Source organism: Nanorana parkeri, unplaced genomic scaffold, assembly GCF_000935625.1.
Source record: "Nanorana parkeri isolate BGI_ZX_2015 unplaced genomic scaffold, ASM93562v1 scaffold231, whole genome shotgun sequence".
Lineage (NCBI taxonomy): Eukaryota > Metazoa > Chordata > Amphibia > Anura > Dicroglossidae > Nanorana > Nanorana parkeri.
The window spans coordinates 162,352-182,359 of NW_017306499.1; the positions used below are offsets into that span (position 1 = coordinate 162,352).

At 46.1% G+C, this 20,008-nt stretch overlaps 1 protein-coding gene across 1 annotated transcript in view; it reads left to right on the forward strand.

Moving 5' to 3' along the window:
- The first annotated feature begins 13,982 nt into the window (after positions 1–13,982).
- ARF4 (ADP ribosylation factor 4) overlaps positions 13,983–20,008 on the forward strand; it is a 24,607-nt gene continuing 18,581 nt past the window's right edge. The window contains exon 1 of the mRNA XM_018556282.1: positions 13,983–14,224. Coding sequence (XP_018411784.1) covers positions 14,158–14,224 — 67 coding nt within the window. The 5' untranslated portion in view covers positions 13,983–14,157. The remainder of the gene's footprint in view (positions 14,225–20,008) is intronic.

Genomic DNA, 20,008 nt, shown 5'->3' on the forward strand with positions numbered 1-20,008 from the left:
GGACAAAGTATCCTAGACATCTCTACAAGAACTGTCACTCAGCACTGTTCCAAACTGCCACATGACACTTTCACCTAGTCTGACCAAAACCAGTAACAGATCATGTTTTCTAACTTCAAGTTGTTCATTAATTACAATTTAGAATAAGCACAATTATTTTTCTGGCAATGTTTTGAGCAGGCCGGTAAAACATGATCGGTCAGTTAAGTTTCTATGAGGGCTTCCAACTAATTGTACTGAGATTTCTATGTGTATACAAACACTGTACAGAGAATGTTAAATCAGTCTTTGGATGAGGCAAACTATGGCACCACATTTCTATATCCTCTCATATTGGCAATAGTGGGAAATGTTTGCCCAGCTCCATCATTGATCAGATGGTCTCACAGTCGTGTAACTCAGTTTATTCCATAAGTTCATCAGCTCTTTCCAATCATGTTTCCCAATCTGGGTGCAGCAGAGTGAATTAAGCTGGGTTGCTCTGGGTTACTGCAATTTTCATAGTTAAGAGCCTTTGCGTTGGGTGACTGCCAAAGGTTGACCTATGTTTAGGCTCATCATGTGATGCTGAAGGTTGCAAAGATCGGCTTGATAATGGGCAAAGGCCTATCGATTGCATTCCTGTAAAGAAATTGTCAAGTTGTCTTTGACTATTAAACTTTTTAACATTTATTTTGTATTTTAGTTGCCTGTTTGGGAAGATAGTCTTTAGATTAGCATTTTTTAATCCTGGCGTGTAAACACTTGTTTGAATAGCAACATTTCAGCAAGCATTTACAAAGCGTTTATTAAGCATCAAGCCACTTTAAGGGATTTGTAAATGAATTACCCAAATTTACCCCCAAAACCCCCTCTTTTTCGTTTGGAGCATGTTCCTGCATTTTTAAATCTTGTTCCTGTAGCAAGAAAAAGCTTTTATTACTCCCTGTGACCTTGTCTCCATGCTTATAAAAATCCTTCCAGGGTCTGCTGGAAGCTCAGTTCCTATTGATATAGACACATCCCCAGATCTACATCTCCCAACACCCTTTCTGTGCCCAGGCTCTTTAGAGTCAAGGCAGCAGCATTACCTTACTGGGATACAATTCAATACATGCATGTGGAGTGGGACAGAGAGGGGTGGAGGATAGTTGAAATTTGGTAACCCAGCAGGCAGGGCTGACAACACTGGTTGGGATTTGATTGCAGCAGGGGTACTGTGTTGAGATAGGAGCTCCCTGCAGTCATTTTAAAGGGATAATACAATGGACAATGTTTATGTATTATAGAGATGTACTACTTTTTTTTTTTTTGCAGAGATGTTCAATTTATCCCCTTGATGCTGCCTCCTGCCAGCCCTTCAACTGGGTCTTAACGTTGGGAGGCAGAATCCTGATCATGAGAACGCTGTGATTGGCTGTCATAGTAGCATGATTGACAGCCCACCCCTCTGGCTCCTGACTGTTTACAGTGACAGTGGTGTGTGCTGGGAGCGCGCTCTCGGTACACAATAGTGGAATCCAATGGACACAAATGTGACAGCCTGGCATAAAGGTCCACCAGCACTAACAGGTTAAAGCCCCTTCAGCACCACTCCTGGAGTACTGGTTGTAGCTTTAAACAAACATTCAACAGACTTTAGCTAACATTTAGGAAAGTTCAGCAATGCTCTTCTGACTAGCAATTACAAACTACAACTAACTCTATTGGAGATACCATTGTCCTCCATCTTTACTTTAATAACAATAAACCTGCTCACTAACTACATTACTACCATTTTTGATAGAGATACCATAAGACAGCCATGCTGTTGCTTAGATATTTGTTTCCTTGCAGCGTTCATAGCTTCCTGGAAATAATCTCACATTAATGCGCTGTCATTCCACAACTGCAATTTATGGAAAGTTATTAGGACTTGCACAGATCAGCATGCTACTGCAGCGCTCAGGTCAAATAAATGTATTATAGCAGATGGTTTACGTACACACAGGCACAAATTATATTTGTTTTCCTTGCCAAAAGCCATGTACTGAAAGATATTACATTGCCCTACGGTGACTAGCCATTGTGGAGTCCTTATATTTAAAAGTAGAACTGAAAGTGACACTAAACTCGTTAAAACCTAAAAATACATTCAAGTACCTTAATTATTAACAAAATGTATCTTCTTTGTGTATCACTCGGCTGTAGATCCCCAAATCATCTCTGAATTGGTGCTGACACTGTCCTTCCTTCCGGAGGGTGCCTACGTGTGTTCCACATGGACCCCGTGTGTGTTGTAAAGTAGTCACTGCTCCAAGCTCGCTCCTGTGATAGACTACAATCTCATGTTTAGTTTACTAATTTGTATTGAGATTGTAGTCCATCACGGGATTGAGCTTGGAGCAGTGGCTACTTTACAACACACACGGGGTCCATGTGGAACACACGTAGGCACCCTCCGGAAGGAAGGACAGTGTCAGCACCAATTCAGAGATTATTTGAGGATCTACAGCAGAGTGATAATGAGATACATTTTTGTTATTAGTTAAGGTACTTGAATGTATTTTTAAGATTTAACTCTTGAATTTCATGTCACTGTAACCGAAAAATAAAAAAATGCAAGCAGACGGGCTCTTTATTGCAGAAGATTCAAGTCTCTTCTGCAATAAAAAATTACCTGCCTGTCTGTTCCCAGTCTTCTATGGAATGCACACAAAGCTGCTCATGTGTGGCTCAGTGTAGCATTCTCGGCACACCTCAGTGCCAGGATGAATGCATTCCCATGCACATACGCAGGAGTTGCATAATTCGGGCCTGCTTATCAAGAGGACCAAAGATCCTGAGCCTCTGGAAAGTCCGGGAGAAGAGTTTACTTCTGCTTTAATGTTTAATTCTGTATTTGGCTCTACTTACACTGCAGCTAAGAATTGGGGTAAGGGGCTGCCTGAAGTCTAACAGCTGCTGCCCTGTCAACCAACTGTCCTCATGCTGATGATGCTCATCACTCTGTTCCCCAGCTCCTGAAAGTGCATAACAGTGCCCTGTAGTCGTTTACATTCCTGTTATCTTTAAGGGCTCCAATACTTGATGCTGTTATGCACTCCTAACACCAGCCGTGCCACTGGAGAAAAAAAGGGATTGGCACCAATGGGACTCCAACATACTAATGCAATGTCTGGTGATATTTTATTTGTGCTTCAGAGTTTAGCTACAGTAGTGCAGTAGCAGCTCTTCCATATACAAGTGAATGAAGTGTTATAGGATGCTTCCATCATTCTTCTCTGACAGCAGCAGCATTATGTACTGACCTGGTACTTCCATACATGAGGCTACATATTCCAGCGCCCTCTAGTGGTTATGATGGGAGATTGGCCTGCAGCTTGTGTAGAAGGCAGGGGGTGATATAACTCTGCTGGGTTCCCATACAGCAGCCAAGATCTTCTGCGGAATAAAACACTGCACACTCTACCTAAAGCATGCATCTATTTTCAGTGGAGTGGACAAATCAGCAATGTGCATTAGTAGTGATCTGAATCTCCATGATTAAATTGTTATAGTGGGAGGCATATTTGCTGTTGTTTTCTTATTTTCTCTCCCTGGCAGAGCAGTGATGCAAGCCCCGTGCTCCGCTGAACGACCCCCCTTGGAGGCTCATCTGTCTTCTGTGTGAGCTCAGGGCTATTAAAGGAGACCTTTTATCCCCTTTCACTAAAAATCACCTCAGCATGCTGATATGAAATCATCTTACATCTTCATTAGTTAAACATATTTTTCTCATTACAATTATTGTTTTTCCATTTCCTGGTCCTCTTGGGCAATAGTGATGTAATGTGCCCAAGCGTTGCATCCTGGGAAGTTTACATCATCAGAGCATTGCTGGGGAAACTCATCTGTTATCTCATGAGATCTCAGGGAAAGGCATTTTCCTTCCCTGAGATGATGTGCGTTGCCACATGTCCTAGTCACATGTTCCAGGAAGTAAAGGGAGATAAATGAATCCGCCCTTAGTAAAAATGGCCACTGTGAGAAGAATGGGGAGGAAAAGAAAAATAGGGTATGCAAAGAATAAAAAGCCAGCAATTACCTAGAAGTATGTGTTTGTAGATTGTCATTACTAAACATTTCTAAAGGCGTGTTTGTTGAAAGATATGGGTGAAGGTCTTTAACTGGCACTCTGCGTGGGCTGCTGTAGGAGGGTACAATCTAACAAAACATTCAGTTTTCATGTAATCCTATTACACTCTGGTTATGACACTTAACCTGACACTTCTGCTCTGACAGGGAGAGAATACTAATCAAATTTCAAGTGATTTCCCAGAGGTAAGACTGCACTAGTATAACAATTCAGGAGTGGAGATTTAGATTATTATTACAGATGCTGATAGATGACTGGTCCTCTTTACACACAAATATAATGTAAATAGAACTCACCTAGTGGATAAATGACTTCTTTGTAGAAGAGAATGTTGTTATATGGTAGGCAGGTAGGGCAGCCCCATGTGCTGACACTGACTGGGAACAAATACTAGTAGATAATAGTAATCTGTGGAAAATAAAGCTGCACTGTTAAAGCAATTCAAGAGCAATTAGCCCCTTGCTAATGTTGTCAAAGTTTGTTTTTATAACACTGGCCCTCATTTATCAAAGAGCTTGTAACAAAAATGGCAGTGTTGGCAGTCAGTTCATTTTTTTCCCTCTTCCTCCAGTACATTGTGTGTGGAAAATGTTTAACATTTTTTAAAAGTTTAACCTAAGAAATGGCTGCCAGCCTCTACAGAACTCATTATATAGTCAAATCATGTTTATTTATATGTATTTTTAATTTGTAATTCTAGCCATTTCTGGTGGAAGATTTGAATCTGTTTACTTCTACTGGTGAAACTGGTTTCCTGTATATGGAACCTCCAAATCACATTTCTCATGATCATGTGCCTGTTGCATCCAGGCAATGAAAATGATTCTTTTGGGGACTAGAACAATGTTTAAAGAAGACATCTACCTTGTATCAGTTGTGGATAGAGCAGGGAAAGGGTAGAACCTTTGCTGGGTTCTTATTGCAGTATATGTCTTCTTTGGAGAAATTCTTACTCGCTTCCTCTCCTGGCACTGGTACAGGAAGTAAAGGAAAATCTCCCAATGGGAAGCTAGTAGCGGAAGACTACTAGGGATTTTAACCCTTGCACACTGTACCAATAAGGTGTTTTCTATTGCTGTCCTCGATCATTTCTCTTCGCGTTCCCTCAGGTTGTGCAGTGGTTCTCAACCTTTTGGGTCGCGACCCAAAGTGCAGTGGTTCTCAAGTGCAGTGGTTCCGTGCGGTGGTTCTCTACCTTTGGGTCGCGACCCAAAAGTGGGACACATGTTTGTGCTGCGCTGAGAGGATACTCAGCCTCCTAATAGAGCAGCAGTGTCAGTTCTTTGGCCACGCCTTTAGATGATGCTGCAGCATCGGCGGCCGGGGAGGATCAAAGAGAGGGGAACAGGCGTGAGTGAGGGGAGTTTAGTGCCGACTTGATCACCAAAGAGCTGCACTTGGCCACCCCAGAGCTCGCACTGGCCACCCCAGAGCTCGCACTGGCCACCCCAGAGCTCTCACTGGCCACCCCAGAGCTCGCACTGGCCACCCCAGAGCTCGCACTGACCACAAGAGAGACCAATTGACCACTCGTGAACCCACACTGGCCACCTGAGAGCCCGCACAGATACTAGTATTGGTGCATGCCTAAATTTTACCATTGGGGGTCCCCACAACCTGGCAAATGTTACCAAGGGGTCCCCGCCCTAGAAAGGTTGAGAACCACTGCTGTAGTGACTAGGACAGGAAGTGAAGCAGAATTTCTCCAATGTCATCAGAAACAGCATTAAATACTGTCAGGAATTCCAATTTTTTCTATTGCTTTCTTTTTGGTTATTTTTCCTTTTAATTGCTGTCACAGATGGCACCAGTCACCAAGGCAGGAAGTGAACACAAATCTCCCTAACAGGGACACAAACAGTGTGTTTGCTTTGTGAATTGATTTTACTGCATCTACTCACTGTGCATGAAAAACATCATTGTGGGCTTCACTTATGTGCTGTGACCTCATAGACTTGCCATTGTTTCATTTCACAAAACGGCTGCCATATTGCCACACTATATCACTGGCTGTGAGTTGTGAAAGTATTTGTGTCATGAGGGAGATACAGGGTCTGTCATGAGGTGGAGAGGGGCAAACTGACATGGCAGGAAGGTTTGAGAGGCTGCTGCAGTACCTATAAGGCTAAGTTCACACGGACGGCAGACTTTACCACCCTTTAAAAAGCAATCCGCGTTGGATCGCCTTTCACAGGGCAGTTAACAGCCGGCGCGATATTGCCACTTCCTGACTTTTTATTTTTTGGCCCAAGCGGGATATTTCATAGCAATACTAGCAATACTGTACCACATCTGCGTGCCAAGCAGTTGATGTGGTTGGGGTGCAGACCCATTGACTGCAATGGTTGAGTTTGACAGACACTACGTGCTGTATACAATTTGCACCACGGCATGTGTACAAACCTAAGCAGCCACCATGTTAGGTTTCAGGTGGGAGTTCAGGGGGTGGTGATAATACAGATCAACAGCCTGTATTACCGCCTCTTTGCCACCCGTGTGAGCTCAAAAGCCTAAGAGCATACCTGCACAAGTTTCTCCCCTTCCACCCAGTGACCATCTCGACAGTCCCTTTTAACCTAAGAGTAGGCTTAAAAGCTTGCACTTCATACCTGCAGCAGTTTCCCCCTTCCACCCAGTGACTGAGACGGTCACTGGGTGGAAGCACAGTCTCTTTAACCTAAGAATAGGCCTAAGAGCTTACACTTCATACCTGAAGCAGTTTGCCCCCCCTTCCACCAAGTTAGTTTTGGCAGTCTCTTTAACCTAAGAGTAGGCCTAAGAGCTTGCACTTCATACCTGCAGATGCTTGGCCCCTTCCACCCAGTGACCATCTAAACAGTCTCTTTAAGCTAGGAGGCCTAAGAGCTTACACTTTATACCTGCAGATGCTTGGCCCCCTTCCACCCAGTGACCATCTCGACAGTCACTTTCACCTAAGAGTAGGTCTGAGAGCTTGCACTTCATACCTGCAGCAGTTTGCCCCCTTCCACTCAGTGACCTTCTCGACAGTCTCTTTAACCTAGGAGGCCTAAGAGCTTACACTTCATACCTGCAGAAGTATGCCCCCTTCCACCCAGTGACCATCTCAACAGTCTCTTTAACCTAGGAGGCCTAAGAGCTTACACTTCATAAGAAGTATGCCCCCTTCCCAGTGACCACCTCAACAGTCCCTTTAAGCTTGGCATTGGCCCAGGTTACAAAATGGCTTCCTTGTACCAAGGCCATGTATCTAATAGACCCAGTACTGCCTCATCACTGGTCTTTGTAAACTGCCAGTATCAGTATTGGCTCACGCAACACTTTCCAGATTCCAGCAATTCTTTCTTTCTAGCCCAGCATTACCTTCTCCAATACTAATGTACTTGTCCTTTGCATTAAATCCTTGGTTCTCAACTGTTGGGTCCTGAACCAAAAGTGGGTCGCGACCCCGTGTTCAGTGGGTCGCCACGTGCCTTCCACTCTTCTAGATGAGAGGCTCCTTAGCCTCCCCCTAGCGCAGCACTATCAGTCCCCGCACCAAGCATCAATTTAAAATATGCTGTCTGGCTTGAGGTGGGCTGGGGCTTTGGTCACAAGGGAGCTTCATCCATCCATACATACGTGCATTGCATGCAGCTCTCTCGCATGTCCTGTAGCGGTGCCTGGACTTGAATGACATCACATTCTGGCTCCCGGCACCTCTACAGGGAATGCAAGGGAGTTGTACAAGCAATGCACATATGGATGGAGCTCCATCACAGCACAGCAGCCCACACTGGACCCCAGCCTGAGGATCCAGTTCTTGTAATGTACGGAGACTAGGTCGATCTTTAAAATCATTTTACTTTTTTTTTGAGTGTGTGTGTGATAGAATGTCTGTCTGCGTATGTGAGATTGTGGTTGTGTGTCTGTCCGTGTTTTTGAGGGACCGCTCACACTAGTACAGTGCGTTTATGGCACTGTACCACGCAATCGCACCTACTACGTGTTCTGGTATGGGAGGCAGATTGCGTTGCCATTAATTTGAACGCACCTCCCGCCCATAGTTCAATCGCCCGCACTGGAATGTTTGGTCCCGCAATGCCATGCGTTCCATTGCAGTGCAACGTGGGTCGCGACTTAATGACCAAGGACAAATGTGGGTCCTGAGGTTACACAGGTTGAGAACAACTGCATTAAATGAAGCCTTAGAGAAGCATGCATTCTTACCTTGTTTTTAAAAGTAATTTTGTATTTTAATATTCTGACACTTTTTATGCAAATGTGCTGCGTCTATCCAGACTTTCCTAACAAATGTATATTTTATTTATCACAAAACCTGAATGTTTGCATTCCTTTGGTACATTAAATGGAAATACATATTATGGGGCATCTTTTGATTGTCTAGGTGCAAAGAGTTTTGTTACAGAACTAATTTTTTGACTGTCTGCTAAAACACTGTATAGAAAACCCTCATATGATGCATGTTACATGCACCGAATCTAACTTGGCCACTCGTTTAAGAATGTGTATTTTTCTAATACTGAATAAAGACGTCACTTTGTATACCGCGTTCTTTGTAGAGTCTCTTTCGTGGCAAGTGTTGGGAAGACGTTTGGTATTACTATGTGACCATTTGTGTGTGCATAGTGTGACTGTGTGGTTAGGAATTCCTGTATATTGCTCTGTGTGCACAGTATCCTCCTAATGTAAATAATGACCTTTCTGATAGCTAGCCGGTACTACCAATCGCCTGATTGTATACACACAATTGTCATTGCTGTTATGCCGACCAGTGGCAGATCAACCTGTATGTGGCAGGACCGAATGTGGTCATAGGTGTGAGATAATTGTCACCACATTGGACAGAAAACTCATTCCTTCTTTCCTCCTTTTCTTCCTCTCTCCCTTCAAAGAAAAACTCTGGGCAAGTAAGAACATACCCTCGTAGAGGGGCTACCCCCACACTGCAAGGATTAGGTGCTCGTTTTGGTCTAGGGTTTAGAATAAAGCAGATTTACTTACCTGAACCTGGTTCCCTCCAGGCTGCTAGGCCGGTCCCCACAGCCTCTTCTCCACTGGGCGTTGGTGGTCTAAGGACCTCTGACATCCATTGACCTGCATTAGACATGAGGACACTGAGGAACATTTCATAGCCAAGGGGGAAGGGGGGAGGAGTGAGCACTGACTACCACGGGAGCTGGAGTCAGGTATGTAAATCAGCTTTATTTGAGTCCCCTAAAATTAGTATTTAACCCTTGCCTGGAGTTCTTCTTTAATCCCACCCCTTCTTTCTACAGAACCTTTAGTGCCATCAGTCCTCCTAAAATTGGACCCCTGTAACTGGGCAGAGCTCCTACACAAATTGGGACGGGGCGGCAAAGCTTTAACACAAAAGCAGACTTCTGTGGATGACCCCTCCGTAATGCCCCGAATAATGGGTTAGACGCAGGGGTTCACCTGCTATGAAGCCAGTTCAGCAACTTTGCCTGAGGTGGTGGGATTGGGGGAATTGGTCTGAATATACAGCTGGGGCCATTTTTCTGGGGCTGACTAAAAAAAAAAAAATGTCTCTCCCTCCCCCATATATACAGAATATAATTCACTATGTGAAAGTTTCAATTCAACCTGGAGTACCCCACCAAGGACCTCAGATACAGCCCTCAGTATGATTTCTGACATGCTGTGTAGTTAGATGGAAGTGCTCAGGCATCTCCTTTTGAGTCCAGGAAGTGGTATCTACTAGGGATGCAAGGATACCAAGTATTTGGGTGAGTACTTGCCCTCGCCCAAATGCTCCGATACTGGAACTTCCGGTCAGAGGGAGATCTCCCTCTGGCCAGCATTGCCGAGCATGGAGCCAGCTTCCTTTCCAATCAGGAACCCGGACCGTGGGTTTTGACCCACATTCCGGCTTCCTGATTGGCTAGGAAGCAGGCTTCACGTGTTGCTAAGCAATCTGGCTTCCTAACCAATCAGTAAGCTGGGTTGCATGTAATGACCCGCCTCCTGGCTTCCTGATTGGCCATGAAGCCAGGCAGGTATCAGAAGATCACCGCGCCACAATACTCGGGTACAATGTGGCATCCAAATTATTCTCAAGTGGGATTCAGTGGCCTAACACTCGTTCCAGTCGGAACCATTGACAGAAGACAGGATGGAGCTGTGGATTTGTGCTGTGGATGCCATATTCTGACCCTAATGTGATTCTGGGGCATCTCGATTCAAGTCACATGTTTAGAAACTGGTGCTGTAGATATATAATGCAAATGAGCACCTGTGTGTGAATTAAAGGGGATATACATAAAGTGATAGGTAAAAGACTGGATGGCACTCGCAAGGGGATCCGTCCATCCAGTACAATATGTGCAAAAAGGCATAAAAGCAACAAACAAACACATGTTTCAGCCCCCAAACTGCGCCTAAGTCGTAGCTAGGGCTGGATTAAGGGCATGGACCTGGTGCTGTTGGTCGGTTAGACAGGAAGTACCAGGCCCTTGTTAGGCGGTCGCTCACTCCTCGCTGGAGCCCCACGAGGGTGGTGACACAATCTATACTGTTGGAGACGTGCTAGGCTCAAAGCATATGCGCCCCTGTTCTATAATTTTCTCGACCCATACAATTCTCCTTGTCCCACGAGCTGACCCCGGTTTTCAACAGCAGGATCTCCAACATCACCCGGCAAGTGGCCTGTCATTTTTCTCGACTGTCACTTCCAGGTGCACATGTGCATTAAGAAAGGACGTCAGGAAAACTGCTGATTGAGATGACGTAGCTGCACTGAAAGTGACGCGATCGAGAAACTTTATGGGTCAAGAAAAACTATAGAACAAGGGCCCATGCGCATTGAGCCTAGCATGTCTCCAACGGATAAGACAACGTCATCGGAAGTGACGTAGTCCAGCATTCTTATGAGGTCCAGAAAAAATATATAACACTGGCTTGGATTGACACTGGGCATACCTAGGCAATCATGGCTGCCCAGGCCTATTTTCAATGGTGGGCCTGGAGCTGGCGCTCTAGTAGCCCCTATGTTAATCTGGCCCTGGTTGTAGCCATATACATAAAGTGAATCTGTGATACGTTTTACAGTGCTGCCTAAGGGCCGGTTCACACCACAAACAGTGCTTTCCGGCCTGATGCGCTATTGTATGCACTATTTTTTTTCTGACCGCACCAGACCGGAACGCGTTCGGGTGCAGGAGATCGCACTGCAGCCGGGGGGCGTGGCGCCATTTACTTCAATGCACCACCATGCCCCCTCCCACCCCTGACCGCAGGAAGCTGGCCGGGATGCGATCCAGTGCGTGCACCAATTCGGGCTGGAACGCACTGTTTGTGGTGTGAATTAGCCCGAAGGGCCGGTTCACACCACAAACAGTGCGTTCCAGAGTGGTCAGCCTCTGGAATGCACTGTATTGCAACCTGGCCAGCTCCCTTCGTTCAGGGGCGGGAGGGGGTGTGGCAGTGGATTGGAGTCAATGGCACCGCAGCCACTCCCCCCCGCCTGCACCCGAATGCGTGGCACATTGGTGCCTACATTCCAGTCCAGTGCGATCTGCAAAAATGCTGCAACCGCTATTTTTGCATGAGCAAGAAAAAAGAAACAAGAAAAGAGAAACCTTGCGGCACTCCTTACCGGGATTCCCATAATATGAAGACGGGTGCTCGACATGACTGCGGATGGCGCCGCCACATGTAGACAAATAGGAAGATGTCACCAGCACACCAAACGAATTATGGCTGCGATGCCATTGACTTCAATGCATATCACCGCGCCCCTAAATGCAGGAAGCAGACCGGAATGGGATTCAGTGCGTTCCAAAGTCTGCCTGCTCTGGGACGCACTGTTTGTGGTGTGAACCAGCCCCTAAAGCCCACATGGCAAAATGCCCGCTGTTGACTATAATGTCCACAACAGCGTCTTCTGTGCCCATTCACATCAGAAGCAATTTCCCTTGTCTTAAATGGGCACAGCTCACTCCACCGCACTGCATCTGGGAGTCATGCCTGTGGCTGTCAGAGTCTTGCAATGGCTCATGGGACTTGTAGTTCCACAACAGATGGGGGCCCAGGTTGCTTCTCCTGATCTAGTCACTCATTGGCTGCAGAGATAGGTAGCCATCATACATGGATTACAGACTACTGACCCATGAAAGGAGCCCACCTCCACCCAAAACGTATTTCATTGGCAGGATCAGAGGCTCTGGGATTTTATTTCTTATCTGTGTCCCTATTGGGGAGATTTTCCCTCACTTCCTGTTAGGACTAAAAGTGATGGAAATGTTCTCTAACAGAGACGCAGACAAAAATATAATACTATGAAAATGACCTAACACATTTTATGCAGTTTCATTAAAAAAAAAATTTAAATTCTAATTTGATTATACTCCATACATTTATTTCTTCTCATCTCCTTAGTAGATAAACGACAGGAAATGTTGTGATCTGATTTATATTGGCAGTCATTACTCACTTACCATTTACTGATTGATTTACCACTTGGCTAATATTTGATTACAGTAAGGAAGTGTTCCCCCCATTTCCATCATGGGTGTCACAAGGACAGGAAGTCAAGGAAAGGAGCCCAAATGGGGTCACAGGATGAAATAACCTAATCGGAATGTTAAAGTAGAACTCCAGCCACAAATCACAAGTTTAAATGGAATAACATAACTTAGAACCAGCTTTTCCTGCAATATTTACCTTCATTCCAAAGATTTCACCCACAGTACTTTTTTTCTACTGCTTGGTCTGATGGCCAATAATATTCAACCTACTTCCTCTGTGTTCAGGTTCTCCCCTAGCCCCACCCCTAGCCCAGAGGTAGTCAACTCTGGCCCTCCAGCTGTGCTTTAACTACACATCCCAACATGCCTGTAACTGTCAGTCTTGCCTCATGGGACTTGTAGTTCCACAACAGCTGGAGGACTGAAATTGCCCACCCCTGCCCGAGCCTATGGCTAGCCAGTGAGAGGAGAAGCAGCACAGTGATCACCTCCCTGTAACTCTGCTTTCTCTTCCTATCAGCGTGCTTCTTGTCAGCACATGAACTGATTGGCCCTTTGTACTGCTTCTTGCTCTGGCACCCTAGCTCTGCTTTAAAGGGAGTGTCTGGGACTGATACCAGGTTAGATTCATGGACGTAAACTGCTTACATTTAGAAATACATTAAGGGTTCATTCACAATGGCGTACAAACCTATGAGAGGACGCAGCTGCTACACGCTGACCTGAACCTGCACATCCGTGCGGGTCCAGATACCTGCACTTGGATGCACTCTGTCTCCCATAGGGATGTACAGGCGGCTGTACACAATTACATGGCGCACCTGTCCCTCCTGAGAGCATGTGACTGCACGGGCGTGGATGCCGTACGGATTTGCACGCCCGAGTGAATGAGACCCTAATGTAGTATCAATAAGTTTAATGCTGCATTAATTTGTGTCTTTTATACCTGCTCCTGCTTAGAGTTCAGCTTTACCTCTTCACTGCTCTATTGAGAAAATAAAGACATTAGGCTTTTACATAAGTTTTACAAAGTGAAGGAATTCCTGGAAACACATGGGGGGAGTGGGGGGATTTATAAAAACTGGAGCAGAAAAAAATCTGGAGCATTTCCCCATGGCAACCAATCAGCTTCTCTCTTTAGTTTTCTCAATTGAGATTTGAACATGAGAGATAGAAGCTGATTGGTTGCCGTGCAAATCGGCTCCAGTTTTGATAATCCCCCCCCCCCCTCTTTTTGCACATACTGGGCATGCGTCATTCACGCAGCTCAAGCTTTGGCAGGAAGCACATAACGCATGCGCAGTGGTCAGCTTGTTCGCCCAGCTGGAGTGGGCATGCCAACATTACGCTCCAACCCTGCTTGGCGCGCCCATGTGTATTTATCACGCCCACCGGGTGACACACTAGTCACGTGAGTCAGACCGCGCCCCTCCCATCCCCCACTTCCGGTGCAGCTCGGGATGTGGCGCTCGTGACGTCATTTGGACCGCGTTGGAAGCGCTGCCGGGGCTGAGCGTGACGTGGCAGAGAGACGAGTATCCGCCGGGCTCAGAACACAGCACCATAGCGGCCAGCGAGCACTGAACCGCCACCATGGGCCTCACCATCTCCTCGCTCTTCTCTCGGCTCTTCGGAAAGAAACAGATGCGAATTCTGATGGGTGAGTGGCCCGGGCCTGTGCTGACACACAGATAAAGCTATGGGGGGGCTGGGAGAGTCCAGGAGGGGGGACCGGCACACAACTCCGGGGAGCAAGAGCTGCCTGTCCCCATAGAGAGGGGGTATGTCTACATGGAGGGGACACATCTACGTAGGGAGGAGTGATGTTTACATGGAGGGGACACATCTACATAGGGAGGAGTGATGTCTGCATGGAGTGGGATCATCTTTATGGGGGGAAATGCAGATCTACATGAAATGGGCATGTCAATATGGGGGATACATGCCTACATGGAGGGGGCACACCTACATGATGGAAACTTCATAGGTCCTATTGCATTCCTGACCAGATACAACCCAAAACATTGGGTACACATGAGGGATACGTGTCTACATGGAGGGGGCACCCCTATATGGGGGATATGGATCTACATGTGGGGTATGCAGTTCCATGGAGGGGATATTAATCTACATGGAGGGGTTACATCTACATGGAGGGGTTACATCTACATGGAGGGGTTACATCTACATGGAGGGGTTACATCTACATGGAGGGGTTACATCTACATGGAGGGGTTACATCTACATGGAGGGGTTACATCTACATGGAGGGGACATAAATCTACATGTGGGGTATGTTAGTACATGGAGGGGCTACATCTACACGGGGGACATAAATCTACATGGAGGGGGCACACCTACGTGGGGGACATAAATCTACACGTGGGGTATGTTACTACATGGAGGGGGCACACCTACATGTGGGGTATGTTACTACATGGAGGGGCTACATCTACATGGGGGATATGCTCTGGAGCTTTGGGTCCTGGGTGTAATACAATTCTGATATCTATGCAGGTTTTGCTAATGGAAGGATCCTGCATAAAAGTGTGAAATGGTCCATAAAATATTCTAAGCCATAGAATTCCTCTTCCGTTCTTGTAGCTCAGTTTTCAGTCCCGGCATGTATGTATTCATATGTGTACCCATGTAAATTACACACATACTGACAGCGACACAGAATTTCCTGCTTTGATTTTTACACAGATGATGCACAGTGCAGCCGTGTGCCGCGGGCCGATGATACACAACACTGCAGTGTTCTGATCCATAAACTATACACCTGTGGGCCCAAGTGCCAACTATCCAACACATCATCATTGTTTAAAAGGGGAGACGTGGGATGGAATGAATAAAGTCTCTGACAGCATGGGTGAGGAAAGCTGCACCATTGTGGTGCCGTTGCCCATAGTGACCAATCGGGTTGCTTGTGTCATCTCAGAGGACTGAAGAGGGATGGGATTGGTGGGCCAGTTAATTGGGGTTTTGTTGGAAATCGTCTTCTTGATGTTTGTTTTGGGACTACAGGGGGTGAAAAAAGTGGGCCCGCTGCCTGCAGTAGAATAGGATCAGAGGAAGTGTTAGACTTTGCTGTGTGTGTGATAATGGAGGTCTATACGTTGGCACATTCAATGGTGTTATAACATCCATCATAAGGGGGCATTTATTTATTCTGGTTTTACTATAAAGCTAATTGTGTAAATCTGAGGTGGACAAATTAATATGGAATCCAGGAGCCGGTCTGCCCAATCCAGGAGCCTGCAGGATATTTTTTAGGAACCAGGAGCCTGCAGGATATTTTTTAGGATCCAGCTCCCCTGACAACTAGAGACTCTTATGTGCCAGCTGTACAGTTTAAGGAGGATTGGCGACCTGGCTCCTGGGATTTGTCCAGCCCTGGTGTTGATTTACTAAAGGCAAATAGGTGGTTTACTGTGCAAGGGAATATTCCCTTAGGAATTAAGAACCAACATTAGTGAATGTGGTGAAAATTCTCTTTGCGTAGAATTCCCGATCATGAGCAAGGAAAATGAAAGGGGACGTAGTAGGAGAGTAAAATGTACTCTTCCCAATACTTAGAGCCTGTGTTCTATCGATATGTCCAACTTGTTGAGATCTCCAACTCCCGTCTGTGCGTTTTGTGTGGCTTCCTAAGAACAGTATCGCATTCTCTAATTTGCGTTAGTGCGTCTGCACGGGCATCCGATGGCGCACAGTTGGAGAACTCGATAAGGGTTGCGAGGCTGCACAGGCGCACTTAGGGCAATTGGGTAAGTCAACGATGCTTAGTGCGCACTAGCGCCATCTTGTCGAAATCTTCAACGGATGTGATGTTACAAGTTGGAGGTCTTGACGAGTTGGCTATTTCGACAGAACGGCACACAACACTTCTGTCACACCCTGGCTCTGTAGATCGAGAGCTGAGTGATCAGGAACCGCTGATTGCTCTGCTTCTAGCTTCTCCCTGTCAGTCACTGCTCCCTGCAGGGCTTCCCTCCTCCCCTTTGTGCTCTTCTAGCACTCATTGGAGGAACAGACGGGAGGGGGCGGGCAATCGGGTAGCAGGGTGGATCCCGTGAACATTGATGGGCTCTTTCCCGGCTCTGCGCTGTTACCATATAGCGGGCAATAGCCTACTAGATGCTGACTTTGGGTCACAGAAGGACGTTGGTAAATAGTCATCTTTTGGGTCAAAGTACAAAGCCAAAAAAAGTTTTCGTTTGGTTGTCTTATAAAAAGAAAACCCTTCACCTCATTTACTAAGCTCAGTGAACAGTCTGTCTGTCTTTAGTAATTGAACCCGCATGCCTTTGTGACCACTTTGTTGCCTTTTTATATACTGGGTACAAAGAGCAGCCTACCAGTTCATTGATTTACCTTTTATGATGGGACCATTTTATACCCCTACATCTAAATGTCGCACTCAGTCCAGCGCCGCCACGCCTCTCTGCAATAAGCGCTCTGCTTTTTGGTGTTAGTCCAACCAGAGCCACTTGTACACACATCTAAGTTGCCCAGGTGGCAAGTTTTATCCTCCAAGTTCATCAATAGATTGGTGTTGTGTATGTGATTAGAGAATTTCTGTACTTGCTATTGTAGGGCGGCGGCCATGACAGTTCAGTTTTGAGCGATGTATGTTGATGTAGCCTTTGTATGTGATCCCAGATTTATCATATGAGGAGGCTGAAGAAACTTGCATGCGTTTATGTGCCAGCAGCATAGATGAATAGTGTAGCGATGGCCATACACTCCTTGAATTTCATGCAAGTCCTGCTGACTCGGCCAAAATTCGAACTGTTAGTTGCCCTGCTGGCACCACCCAGTTTGGAGAAAAAAAGAAAAGTTGATTATACAATTTTTAATTTTGTTGAGGGAGCCGGGTGGAAAATTGTTGGCCAATCAGCTGCAGTCGCACTTTGGGTTTTCAGGCAGTGGCGGACGTGAGCTGTCAGATTGCAATTGGCACCAGGGGAGAATTGTGTCTCCATACTGTTTGGTGTGGATGGAGGAAATCTGTTAAGAACGCCTCACACTTAAAGCACAAGTCCACTCTCCCAGGTGAGTTTGGGACAATTGAATTATCTGGCCCCCTCTCCCCCCTTTGCTTTACTTGCCAATGCGTGAACGCTCCTTTTCCTCTGCCGATGTACTATCTGTACTCCTTACAGGGCAGCGCAGCCTTGCGCTCTGTATTTTGATTTTCAGGTGACCGTGCTGACCAATGAGTTCTCGCCTATTTGTGAGCGAAATTCTAAATATGGAGCGCAGGGCTGCGCTGCTGTGTATGTATAGTGCATCGGTGGAGGGGAAGGAGCGTTTGCCCAAAGGTAGATTAGTGGGGGGCAGAGGCCAAATTGGAGGGGGTAATTCCATTTTCCTAAATTCACCTGGGAAAGTGGAATTACCCTTTAAACCAGGGGTAGCAAACCTCCGGCTGTGGTGGAACTACAAATTCCATGAGGCATTGCAAGATTCTCACAGACATGACTCCTGAAGAGATGCATCATGGGATTTGTAGTTTCACCACAGCTGGAGGGCCGGAGGTTTGCTACCCCTTCTTTAAACACTTGATTCCCGATCCGTGTTAAAAGCCTAGATGGAGGGCTCTCCCCGCCTATTCTGACAGCCGGGGAGGTTTCCAGTTGTCAGAATATCTGAACAATGACTGCAGCTGAATGGTTGGAGGGACTGCAACGGACTGGCTCCTTCAGGGGAAATTGTATTTAAAGATGGATATTTGTTAATTGGAGGGATGCCGACAGGGTCACGCAGCTTGAATTTCGGCCAAGTCGGCGTACATCTAACTTTTAGATTTCTTGTACAGCCCGCAGGCTAGCTATTGGCTGGGTGTCAGCATGTGAGGTAATGCAGTTCTTCTATATAGATTGTACAGATCCCACTTTGTATATAAGGCTTGCTGCTGTGTTCAGACATCGGATTGTGACTTTCAGCTGATCGGGGACTGTAGGCTATTCTGATCTCCCATCATTGTGAGAACTGTCCACACGCTCTGCTTCCACTCCAGGCAGCAGGTTCCCAGCCCATCTCTCCTCCTCTGTTCAGGAATGTGACGCATCAGACATCCAGCGTGCCAGACTGTGTGTAAAGGGGACTGACCAGTCTTGCCTGGCATCTCCACGTTGTCCTGTGCTTCCTGAATGTGTCATCTCTTCCTGTTCCGGGACTCCGGGTGATGTGGAAGGAAGGACGTAATTGATCTACACAGACTACTTAACCGTTTTATTCCTGAGTCACAATACAAATACCTCTTATCAATGGAAAATCAGGATATTTGCAGCGTTTGGCCAATGTAAAGATAACATCTTGACTGCATCGGCGGGGTGCAAGATATTTGTAGTAAAGGTGTGACTGCTTAGATGTACAAGCTGTGCCTGCAGAAAGGCTCGAACCCTCTTTACAGGATCTTGGGTTTACTTTCAGTTGGTGCGTCCTGGATTGTGAAAGACTTTTATTCTAAACATTTAACCCGTGTCCTATAACCAATATCCTGCTCTTTAATCCCTTGTGGCTAGTATGATGTCATGTTTTAGAGCCACTGTAGGTATTTCGTCTGAGAACTAAGGCTACGTTCATACCTAGGCGATATGTATCGCATGGATTGGGTCGCACGATATCACGCAGAACACATTCACATTGAAGTCAATGGAGTCTGTAAACACCTTGCAGGGTTGTCGCACAGACGAAATCACCTGTCACGCGGAAAGTTGCAGGAGCGCAGTTTAGGTCCCATAGACATCTCTATGCATTGAAAACCGCGCAGTTTTCAATCAACAGTTGCGCCATCAAAAACGCGTGACAATCGCGCAAAATGGGCTCAGCATCTGAATCATCTAGGTGTGAACCTAGTCTATGAAATGGCCAATTGCTGACTTCTTTTGAACATGTCTTCAATTTATGAAGTGCTGTCTGCTTTGGAGATCGTGGTTACGGTCAGCATTGGCTAGTCAGGCTGTTCTTTCTAGTGGCGGTCCAGTAGGGGACCGCACTGACCGAGTGCAAGCGAAATTCAAAATCCATGGCGCAGGGCTGCACTGGACAGCAGTACGGGGGACAGATAGCACACCCGTACCAGTGGAGCGAAAGCACCCTTCGCCGAAAGATAGGTATAGCTGGGCGGGAGATTTGAATGGGTAATTCCACTTTCCCAATTTACCTGGGAAAGTGAACTTGCCCTTTAATGCATTTTGTGCGTGTTACAGAAGGCTGCTGCCCAGCTAACACAGTACGGAACACAGTGGAATGGGGGCAGCACTCAGAGCGCGCGCACACAATTACCCTAAATGTGCGTTTATTCACATGCAGATGGTGGGGGCTGCACTGTGGGTTTTACTTTTTTTTTTTTTTTTAAATTTCTACCCTTTTTTTTACTTTTTGTATATTTTCTATTTTTTTATTTTATCATTTTAATGTTTTTTTATTTTTT